The following is a 12,863-nucleotide window of genomic DNA, read 5'->3' as shown; positions in this document are numbered from 1 at the left end:
GTCCACATAGATCCATATTTTGACCATGTATATGAACAATAAGTTCATATACATTTATTTTTAATTAATTGTAAATTAAATAAAGACAATAATGTAATATAATAATATGTTACATCATATTTTCATAGTTTTTCAAACTGTATTATTCGATACTTCCAACAGTTTTTCATTGTAATCGATAAAATATGTTATTATAATATTTATAATATTTATAATTTACTGACTTTATTGAAGGAATATAGGGTATTCGTTTAGTATGTGACCTACCGATCGAAAATCGGGTTTAGTATGTGACCTACCAAAACTATTACCACAAAATAACGAAACTAATTTACAGTGGCGTATATAAAAGGGTTTTAGGGGTACAATAACCCCCACTCCCTAAAATGTATGGTTAGTACGGGCATTGATTTTGATAATTTGAGAATAGGAATTTTTTTTTTTTTTAATTCCCCCCTAAAATTAATTTCTATATACGCCTCTGTAATTTATGCCATAAATGTCATGGTGAAACAAAGATGTAGGTACACGAGGAAAACAAGATTGGCCACGGGTGAAATTCGAGAAATCAGCACTACGTATACTATGTTTCACATGTTCATGGGGGGTATAAAAAACTAAAATCCTACGAAAAATGCATAGAACATCAGCTGAAATGTTGCCACGTCATTTTATTGAGGCATGGTATCGATCTATTAACAGGCAAAATACAATTTTTTTTAAATTTTTAAGTGATGTACAAAAAGTGCATTGCCAAAAATAATTTAATATTTAAAATAAAATAATTCTATGACATTTTTTTTTATACAAATATTTAGTTGATTAATATTGAACGTAATCTGTAATAATTAGATAACCAAATTTTTGATTTTTAATTTGACTATTTATTATTTAATTTTCGGTCTGGTAGGTCACATACTAAACGAATATTGAACATAGTATGTAATAAGGAGTAGTGTTTAGGCATTTTATATTACATATTTACATATACATTTTTGCTGCGTCAATGTGTTGAGTAGTAAATAAACATTAATGTGTTTAATTTGTAAAATGTGTTATCTCTTATTTCACTATAAAATATGAATTTTCCTAAACTGGAACTAAGATAGTAATAAAAATAAACTACGCTGCAAAAGAATTTATCTGGAAAATATTTAATTTTTTTGCTATATACGCCAAGGGTGTCAAATTATTTGAACGTCACATGCCAAAAATTAAATTATTTTTTTTTGCTATGAAAAATATTATATCTTCATTATACGAGTATTCAATATTATAAGAAAACAAATTATCGTAATTTTATTGTTTAATGAATGTATTAATATAAAAAAAGGTTAGTTTAGGTTCATAATTTAATAACATTACTCTGTTAATTATTTCTTTTTTTAATGTGATTTTTTTTGTTAAATATTTAATGCCAATTCTTTGATATTTTGTTTATAAAAACATTTTAATTTTCGTGTGTCAGGGATTTAGACCAAAACCAAAGTATTCAGTGTATAATACCTTCAAAGAATCCAAACATTGAAGTATCTAATATATTAAACTCCACTCAGGGTGCTTTAATAATTGATTATTATAAGATACATAACAGTATAAATGACAATATAAGAACATTTTTAGTCGAAATAATAATTCAAGAGTAAATCACAAAAAAAATATTAATGTCTGTGTCATTGGCAGAAAAAATTGCTGACCAAATACACCAACTATTTCCCTCCGAATTGAAGGTTTGATTTGAATAAATATAGTACCTATTAAAATACTCGTATAACTAATAATTTAATTTATCATACCATTTTATAGGAAAATTATTTCATTAAAGACTATTCAAGACAACCCAAAGGGAAGTTATATTGCAAATACTATAATATAATGAGAACATTGAAATCAAGTGGGTTAATTTAAAAAAAAAAAATCAATAAATAAAATAACTAAAATTAGGAATTTTAGTTGCTGGACTAGTAATACTTTTGGTAAATATATTTTTAAAAATCATATATTGTATCATACATATTATACATAATACATTAATTAATTTAAAACAGAACCTGAAGAAGATGTACAATTAATTTTAAATCAAATTAAACAGGACAATTGTAGTCTTCCAGAACTTGAACGATATTGGAGTTCAACTGTCAATTATAGACTAAATGAAATTCAAAAGGCCACATCAACTCAGGAAATAATAAAATAATAGAGGAGTTATAAGTTACCAATGGGTTATAAATTAGTGAGTAAAAATATATTTTTTTAAATTAAATTTGAATCAACATTAAACAATAAGTTGTTTGAAACAATTATATGCTGCACATTACATGCAAATATTAAGTTTAAATAAACTTGATCTATATCATAAGTAGGTAAATAATACCAAAAAGGGTATATATATACAACTATAATCAATTGTGTGTTCATCTATCTATTTCGTTTTATTTATTACATCTGTTACTTGTTCCAACTACTAAGAAAGTAAGCAGGGATGATAAGGGAAAAAAGAATATTATTAAATTCTCAATAAAAGATTCCCAAAATACATTTGTGGTATTTGGCAGTACTGTTTCCCAAACAGAAGAATTAATATCTAATAAATATAGCCTCAATATGCCAATTCAGCCTTTTATTTTGATTGTTGGTACACCACTACAACCAAAAGAAATAATAGTATATTTTGATACAATAAAGTATAAAGTTTTCACTATACTAAGAGCTATAGATGTATGTTTCAAAATAATACATTTTTTAATTTAAAGTACCCAGTAGAATCATGTGCTGTATGGCTATTTATTCAAAAATATTTGTATAATATTAAAATCAAGTTCGATAAATCCCACCCTAATCTAAATCAATTGATATTTGATTTAGAAAATAATGTTGAATGTTACATAATTGTTGAGCTTTATTAGTTATTACTAGAACCTAATAAAAAAAATAAGAACCTAATAAAAAAAATAGAAATAAATAGTTAAATATATATTTTATAAGTTGAATAATAATTTATTTACTTACTTGTAATTAACTACTTTAACTATACAATATTAACATATATTTATAAACCTATGTTTATTTATTTTTTTTTTTTTGTAAATACATCATTAATTTTATTCAATATACCTATAGGTAATATATAAAAAAAAATAATATATGTATAAACATTTTTCATGTAATTTACATATAGTGTTATTTGTATTAGTCTACTTGTTGTATTTATGTTACTTAAAAAATATATGTTATCCTTAGGCTGTTGTGTGGTTTAAATCATATATAAATTTCTTACTTATTCGTTATGATATAATTTAATTTAATATACCTATTATTTATTTGATTTATTTGTTTATAAGTATTCATAGTAGTAGTGTAGTACATGGACATTTTAAACACTACACAGTAAAACAGTATAATGTAATTTATATGTATTTGTATTGTATACTTTATTTATCTAGACTTCATTATGTTATTTAAATATATTTAATACACTGTCTTACTTGTATAATTTATATGAATTTATATTGTATAGGTACATTATTTTCCTAAACTATTAAATTATTTTAATATGTATAATATATCTTTTTATTTTGGCTGTATTATTATATTTATATTTACATTTTGCTCACATTTATGTTAAATAATATTTGAAATTTTCTAAAAAATAAAAAAAAATTTTAATACCTTATATGTATTTGCAATTTGCATATTATATTTTATTTCAACCAATAATAAATTCAGTTAATATGATTAGAATAATTTATTGAAATTATAAATATATTTTGTTGAATGGGAACAGTTTTTTTTTATCAGTAACAAAAACATTTTATCGAAAGGATAAAATTAATAATCTTGACAACAAATTTCTTAAGATGTGTTAATCAAATAATTTATTGTATTAATTAATTATTTTATTGTATTGATTAGATATTTTATGAAAAAAATTTCACCATTACAGTATAATATAATCAAAATAATAATATAAGTTAAATCAAAATGATAAAATGTTTGTCATTTTTGAAGATCGTTAGGAACTGACATTTTAATTTTGTTGATTGGATAAATTTGTTTGTAAGCTGTATAGTGACAAATATTTTATTGATCCAATCCATATTTTTATCAATGTTACCAAGGTTTTTGTTCAGTGCCTGCTATATACTTTAAGAGCCTTACACACTACGCGTTTTGATGGGTCCTGGTAAAACACATCTGGTCTATCGGAAAAACAAATCACATTGGTTCTAATTCAGTGGCAATATTCTAAAGCAGGGGTCACCAACTAATTTCTAAGGGGTTCCTTTTTGAAACTTACTGGCCGCGGTCCTTGGAACTCCCTGCACTACTGCTATTGATGAAAATTTGTCAAGACGTTTTATCTAATAATATATTCAACGTTTACTAATTCTTGTTTTATTTTAAAATCAGACCAAAGAATATCTCAAAACGAACTATTTCCGTTATTATTTTTAAAATTTGCTATATTTATTCAAAAATTAAAATACGTATTTACGTAATATATGTTAAAATGGAGGTTTAGTATATTGTTTATATTCAAGACCTACTATGTCTATATATTACAAAAGTACAAATTAAGTTTATTTTAAATTATAATTTTATTATTTTAAGTTCACTGTAACTGTGCGTATTTAAACATGTAAATATATATATATATATATATATATATATAGTGATTAAAACAACTACAGTTAAAAAAAAAAATTTCAATTTCAAACTAATATTATTATATTTGCTTTAAAACTTTGAAAAATTTTTCACTCAGAAAACTTATTTCGTATAAAATAAATATGACTTCTCAAAGCCATATTATAAATTTGATCAAGAATGCTTAAGTAATGGTAAGGCAATTAAAATTTGTAAAAGATAGTATCTATAGGTTTATGATAAAACTACAACAATCATAATTGTCATTATTAAACCTAAAATTAGGTTATGTTATATTAAACTATGTATTAAATTTATTAAATACACAGTTCTGTCTTCATAACTCATTAAATTAATAAGCATGCCAATTCGCAAAAGTGTATAAATTCTTTTTTATAAAAAAATTTTATAGAAATACTATAAATGGTTAATGATTAATATTAAGTATTTAATTATATTAACAGGTTGCTGCTAAAAAGGCTAATAAGTTCTAATAACACAATTCGCCAACCATAGGATATTGCGTTTGCATATTACATATCAAAATAATATAATTATATTATTATTTTGATAAGAATATTCAAATTATTTAATAGTTACAAGAGGTTGATACTTGATATAATAAAATTATATTATTATTTTTATTTCATTAAACTTAAACTTATTAATAAATATCTTAGACACTGAGTTAATATTATGATTATAATAATGTAATTCATTTTAAACCATACAACTATAAATTATAAAAATAAAATACTTACATAAATAATGTTGCTAATGATTAGCCACAAAAAAATGTACATAATATAATATTGATGAATTTAGTAAGCAATTGAATAATAAAAATATTTATTTATATTTTAATAATAATATTATCACTAAATTATCTTGATGTGAAAGTTTTTCTAAATTTTTAAATAATATTTTGAATAAGAAGAAATATTAATAAATAATAATAAGATGTACAATTAAAATATTATCATAGTTAGATTTCTATACTAATATGTTTTATGATAATAATATTATTTTTAATAGAACGAAGAATTAGCACATAAAGCTTCCAGTAGTGAAGATAAGCCAAATGTGCACGATAGTAACAAAGATCTGGAATACTTGCCCATCAACTGTGATGATAGTGTACAAAATGAAACAAATAGTTTGACACCTGATGATATATTTCCAACTTTGATAGTCACACCCAATATATTGGTTGTAAGTTCATAATAATAAAACCTTTTTTTCAATAAATGTATTATGTTTTGTTTTATACAAGTAGAGAATACATTAGTAAGATGTCAGTTGATTAATAAAGATTATTTAACAAGGAAACGTATTAAGAATAATACTGAATGGAATGATGTAAAATCAAAAAGAAAATTGAATCTAGGAGAAGAGCATATCAACAGAGGAGGTAAAATTATAATGGCAAAGAAGATGGGACCACCATGTATGGAAAAGTGTCGAATGAAGTGCAGAGAAAAATTGAATGATGAAGATAGGAAAATAATTTTTGATTCATATTGGAGCTTAGGTAGCCATATGAGACAGCGAGACTTTATTTCAAGCAATATACAAATGATGAGTAGCACAACTTATGGTACTTCTGAGGGTACATCTCAACCTCATAGAAACTGTTCTTGTAAATATTATTTTACTATTAAATTAGAAACATTTAGAAACAGGAAGCTTCCTGTTTGAAAATCTTAAGAATTATCTAATTATGCAATGCAATAATATGTGTACAAGTGAAAAAAAATATGATATATTTTTTATTTAATTATTTTAATATATGATTTTATTAATTTTTCAGAATAATTATACCAGGAATCAGATACACTCACAAGTAAACTCAAATTTGGATATATTTGTTTAATTTACTTCTCAAAACAAATTTTTATCTATTTTGTGTAATATAAAATATGAATAAATAATAATTAATAACTAATAAAAATTATTATTTTAAAATTAAATCTCTTTCGCTCATCTAAGTATATTTTTAGTCATTTTTTAAGTTAATTTTAAAACTTGAGTTTTTAGGTAATTTTTGTGTATTTTTTAGGTCATTAAAATTCTAGCTCTACTTATAATATATATTTTTTAAGGATAAAAATAAGTATATTATGTTCCTAAAGTATTATGTTGTTCTATACGCTCTTCAACAATTAATTGATAAATTCCAACGTGTTCAATACCTACCAAATTTTTCTAAAATTTATATCAATACTACGTTGTGTTGTATTCGTGTAGATAATATTATTTTCGTTATTGTAATAAATAGACCAAAATGAAGGAGGACATAATTGTGATGATCGCGATACTAATCCATTTCTTAGTGTTTTTATTTTTTATTTTTCTATGAATATAGTTTTCTTAAAAATACGTTTTTATATACTAAGTAATAAGCTGATAAATTATTAAATTCATTTGGAGTTTCTTCTGGAGTTAAAAAATGATAAGAACGATAAGCAACGTAATTTTAAAAACAATACTCTTTATCGTTTCCGTATTGGGTTGCCCACTCGGTTGAATTTTCTGCCAAATGCTTTGACCTAAATGAAAAAAAAAAATATTTTTTTCACACTCGGGAAGTATATTAGCAAGTGCATTAATCGCAGCCTTTTCAAAGTAATTTATAATGCTTTTTGGTAAGAAATCATGACCATAAAAATTATCACAAATTGAATCTTCAAATAACCGCTCATAACACTTAACTTTAAGATGTCATTAAAACGTAAATAAGAGGTAAAATTTTGTTATTTATATTAGTTCCCACTGGAGCGTTTATCGTGTATAATTGTAAAAATAATATTTGAAACCATTTTGAATGTTTATCATAGTTTGTAAAAATATTTGTCCATACGTGTTGTCATTGTTATCTTAATAGTGTTAGTTGCCACTAAATCCCAATGAAGTAATTAGTTTTAAAATAAAGTATTTGCCAATATATTTTTTATTATTTATTTATTTTATATTTATTATTTTAAATATTTTTTAACGATGATAATCAGTCTATTAAATATATTTCAAATTATAGTTTCTTGATTTTAATTTAAAAAATTATTATTTTGTAGATTAACTGTTAGTTGAAGGATTAAAAGTTAAAAATTAAATTTATGAAAAATTATTGCTTAGTATATACTTTTAATTTGTATTGCCTATTCATGCCCCTTAAAACGGACATGTTGGGTTAAGGTGTATATAGTAAAAAATCGAAATATACGGAACACGGGGTCCACATTTTTACGCTTCAGCTTTGTACCAATTAGATTCGAAGTATGTATTAGTACCCATTATAGGTTAGATATGTGTTTAAATTATAAATTTTTCATTGAAACAAGAATAGATTAGCTGAATACTACTCAATACACAGTACACATCATGTGATGCACTCCAAAATTAATGTTAAATGCAAACATATAAATTATATGAAACATCATATTATTTAAAAAAAATTTTAATACAAGTTTATTTTATACGAAACATAGGCGTGCGCAGGGGGGATGCCGGGTATGCCATGGCATCCCCTGCGGGTTTGCGGAGTTAGCTTTTATTTTTTATTTTTTAGTTAGGAGTTCATAAACGTTTTTATAAACAGAAATCAGTTTAGTAATTTTTGACAGTTCAGGCTACGTATTTTACTTTTTTTTTTTATCAAGTACATTTCCATTGATAATAGAAGTTGGGATAATCTAACGATATCACCGCGACGCCAGTCACGTAACCGTCGTAACCATGAAGTAAGCTAACCAATAACCATAAAGCAGTCTGATAACTACATCGTTCGAGCGAAAACTATCAATATTATCAATTATCATAATTGTTATCACAACCGTTTTGTTTGAACCACGGATACAAAATATAAACTACTGACTACTGTCTAGACTCTAGATGAATAGAGTTGTTTAATTGTTTTATATTCGCCATCATTCGGCCATTCGGTGTTATTTTTCTTTTACAGTTTTAAATATTTCAAATTTCAATAATATTAATTATTTATACTTAATTGCGTTGTAAATTATAATATTAGAATACGAATATGAATAGAAACCAAAACAAAAAAATGAAAACTATGCATGATTTTTTCAAACCAAAATCATTAAAACTGTATTCTGGTAAGTTGATATTTTATATTGTGTGAGCTGTTTCTTTGTTTTAGTTTAAGCTTGTAAACTATGAACTAATATCTATAATTTAAATTAATTTAGTCAACATTGATCCAGATGATCCGGTACCATTTGCACAGAATAATAAAGTTATTGTTGAGCAACCCAAAACGGATCATGATAATTGGTCAAATACTGTTAATGTACCAGTACCACTAGGTATTTTAGTATTAATACAACATCAAACAATATTGCCTGTGATCTGTGTTGGATATTTGTGTTGAATATTTCAGTGTCATAATGTGATTGTATAAATGAAATATATTTTATAAATATGTTCATATTATAAATATTTAGTTAATAACTGTTGTATGAATTGTAATAATATTAATTAGTAGGTAATTATAATTAGCATTGAGTGTATTAATTGTATATTAAGTGTTCACTGTTAGATTGTTACATAAATATTTATTTGCATTAATAATTAATTCTAACATTTATGTCTAAACATTGTATAATAATAATAATTATTATAACGCTATGTGTACTAACAGTAATAACTAATAAATACATATTGTGAGTATTTTAATCTTTGAATTCACATTTACAATGTATTTTCTTCTAATCTAATTAGATTCACTATGTGACCCTGATGATCCTGTAAACCCAATACCATCTCTTCAGTTAGAACGAAAAGAGCGAATACTTAAAGGGGCATTCCAACCAAAATTAAAAATGTATCCCAGGACACAGTTTGGAAATAGAGCACGGAGTTTCCAAAGTTCCTGGTATGATGATTTTAGCTGGTTAGAATATAGTGTGAAACTTGACAGAGCATTTTGTTTCGTATGTCGGATGTTTAATACAGCTCCAGGGTTAAATGCCGGACAAGTAGACTTTGCTTTTTCACAAAAAGGTTTTAAAAATTGGAGTACTTCTACTATAAAATTTAAAAAACACCAAAATTCAATCTCCCATAATTTTAGCATGACAGCGTATCATAACTTTTCAAATTGTAAACCAATTGATGTTACCTTGGATGAATCTAGATTAGTATCTATTAGTGAAAGAGAAAAGCAGCGTTTGCACAATCGTAACATCATGCATCGATTGATAGATATTACTTTGTGTTTAGCTAAAAGTGGCAAACCATTTAGAGGGCACTTAGAAAAAAGTTCAGATGTGTGTAAGGGTTTATTTTTAGATATTGTGGACATTTAAAAAAAATATGATTTAACTTTGCAAAAACATTTGGAAAAAGGGCCGCAAAATGCTAAGTACTTGAACAACCATATACAAAATGATTTATTGACTTCTATCAACAATGTAATGAAACGAAGTATTGAAAAAAAAATAAACAATCGCCTCGTCACGATAATGGCCGACGAAACTAGTGACGTGGGACACCATGAACAGATGGCTGTGGCTGTACGCTACTTTGATGAAGATTTATGTAAGCCCGTTGAGCAATTTATTGGTATTCAACGTTTGACTGCAGTAGATGCTAATACAATATTTAATAGCTTAACAAACAAAATTGCGCAGTTAAATATCAATTGGACATCGGTTATAGCTGTATGTTTTGATGGAGCTTCAGCTATGAGTGGAAAATTTAATAGTGTACAGTCTAAAGTCAAAGAAATCAATCCATCTGCAATGTATGTTCACTGCTATGGCCATTGCCTAAATCTGGTATTGGTTGATAGCTTAGGGAATAAAAACCGGGTTGTTTTTGATTTTTTTGGATGTGTCCAGCTAATTTACAGTTTCATTGAAGGGAGTCCAGTGAGGCATGCTGTTTTTGAAAAAATTGTTAATGAAACAAATTCCAGATTGAAAACTCTCAAAACACTTTCAACAACTAGATGGGCATGTCGTGCGGAAGCTGTTACAGCTGTAGAAAAAAACTTTTCTTCTGTTATTCAGTGTCTTGAAGAAATTTCTGAAAACACTAAATATTCAGAGGTGAGGGCTAAAGCAAATGGTCTTATCTGTCAAATGAAAAATTTCAACTTTATTTTTGCATTATATATGTTAAAACCTATATTAATACAAATCCAAATTGTCAGTGCTCAATTACAAGCACCCAACTTGAATTTATTAGATGCAGTATCTATTGTAAATGCATTGAAAAAATCTATTAGTGAGTTAAGAAACGACGAAGATAACTATTCTAAACTTTATGAAAAAGTTCTTACTGTTTGTAATGGATTTAATATTGAGATACCACCTGTGAAAAATAGGAAGATTGCTACAAAAATTGATGATATGAAAACACAACATACCATCTTGGATAAAAAAAGTGAGATGAAATGTCATGTTTACTTCACTGTATTAGATGATTTGTTTAACGGTCTTGAAAATCGATTTAATCAGGAAACATTAAATTTAATTGGTGCAATTGGTCGTTTAGTAGAACTAAAAACTGAAGAATTTGACATTGAATTAATTTCACGGAAGTTTGTACTTAATAGTGACGAATTAGAAGGTGAATTAAGACTTCTACGTTCTTTGCCCGATTTTGTAGCAGGACCATCAAACAAAACAATTCATCAGTGGTTAGAAAAATTATCAATTAGTAAAAATTTTGTTAATGTAAATAAAGCGTTGAAACTTTTTACTACCATTCCTGTGACAAGTTGCTCTTGCGAAAGAGCTTTTTCCAAATTAAGTTTGGTAAAAACAAAATTAAGAAGCCGCATGTCGCAAGAAAGATTAGATGCAATGATGTTGATATTTGTAGAACAAGAACTAGCATCAGAAATAAATTATGACGAAGTAATTGATGAATTTAAACATTTGCATCCTTTTGACCGAAGATTAGAATTATAATAAAGTATTAATTAAATTAGTTATGAAATGCAAAGTTTAAATTATATTTTTACTTATATTGACTATAATATATATATAATATACTATAATATATATTTAATATTATTATTTTACTATTATACTATTATTTTGAGAACTTTGTAGTTATGTAAATGTAATACAATAAAAAAAAATTCTGATTTGTGTGTTTTTGAAGGGAGATAATAAAAATTGAGTTATTTTTAAATATATTGGCATCCCCTGCGCAAAAAGTCTGCGCACGCCTATGATACGAAACTATTAAGTATTAAATATTGCCCTTTAATAAATTTTATATTTAATAACGAATAACTAAATTAAATCTAATTAAAATACACTCAACCAATAATAATATAATAAAAAAATATATTGAATAAATTAAATAAATATAAAATCCTATATTGAAGCTATATTCAAGTGATTACTACCGATAATTTAAGTTAAAAAATTTAAAAAATATATACATAGGTAGGTATTTTAAATTTACTGATATCTATTGGATCAATTTATATTAAATCTATACAATGTATTTAAAAATAATAGGTTATTAAGAGTTTTCAAAATTCACATTAATGTGAGAAACCCGTTTTTAAGAGGCCTCGCAACGGTTATTATTTAAGGGATAACATGTAGGCTATTCATAATCTCGTCTTAGCCGCCCGTGTTAGTTGCAAATATTTATTAGTGTAAGTGAAATGCAATGCGAGTACCGACTAAAGTCACCGACAGTTGCCATTCTCGTACGCGCATGCACATGTCAAAAACTTGATAACAATACAAATTCACTAAACGAAATTTACGAAAACTTACTTATTGATTTCACAAAATTAAAGTTGTCCGATCATAATTCTGAAAAAATATTTAAATTCAGCAGAAAAATGTCTGTAGATCGTACAAAACATTCAGGTTTTAATTTTAATTTTAAATTTAATATTATGATTTGAAAAAATTCATATTTTCAAGTTTTTATTACCACTTTATTAGAATATAAGATTTAATTGTTACAAAGTATTTTGTACGATTTATAGACAATTTTCTGTCGAGTTCAGAATTTTTTTCAGAATCAAAATCGGACATCTTAAACTAATTTAAATTTTGTCAAAACTTGACGTCTTTTTAGTTCAAATTAATTTCCTAGTCCCCTTAAGTAAACTTCATGACAAATTTAAATTAGGTTTCAGTGGTGTATTAGATCTAGGATATGTTGTTAAAAATAAAATAATATAAGAATTATAATATTGTTTAAATACCTACAAATTTAAA

At 25.2% G+C, this 12,863-nt stretch overlaps 1 protein-coding gene across 1 annotated transcript; it reads left to right on the top strand.

Moving 5' to 3' along the window:
* Nucleotides 1-11,057: 11,057 nt before the first annotated feature.
* Nucleotides 11,058-11,582, top strand: LOC113560233. The gene has a single exon (XM_026965995.1). The coding sequence runs from the start codon at nucleotides 11,058-11,060 to the stop codon at nucleotides 11,580-11,582; it is 525 nt and encodes a 174-aa protein (XP_026821796.1).
* The last annotated feature ends 1,281 nt before the right edge of the window (nucleotides 11,583-12,863 follow it).

This window comes from Rhopalosiphum maidis, chromosome 3 (assembly GCF_003676215.2).
Source record: "Rhopalosiphum maidis isolate BTI-1 chromosome 3, ASM367621v3, whole genome shotgun sequence".
NCBI classification, from domain to species: domain Eukaryota; kingdom Metazoa; phylum Arthropoda; class Insecta; order Hemiptera; family Aphididae; genus Rhopalosiphum; species Rhopalosiphum maidis.
Note: the sequence above shows the minus strand (reverse complement) of the source record. Positions and strands in the feature narration are given on the sequence as shown.

Bases quoted from the DNA above. Each gene is read 5' to 3' on its own strand.
- LOC113560233 (XM_026965995.1), top strand. From the start codon at position 11,058: ATGAAATGTCATGTTTACTTCACTGTATTAGATGATTTGTTTAACGGT.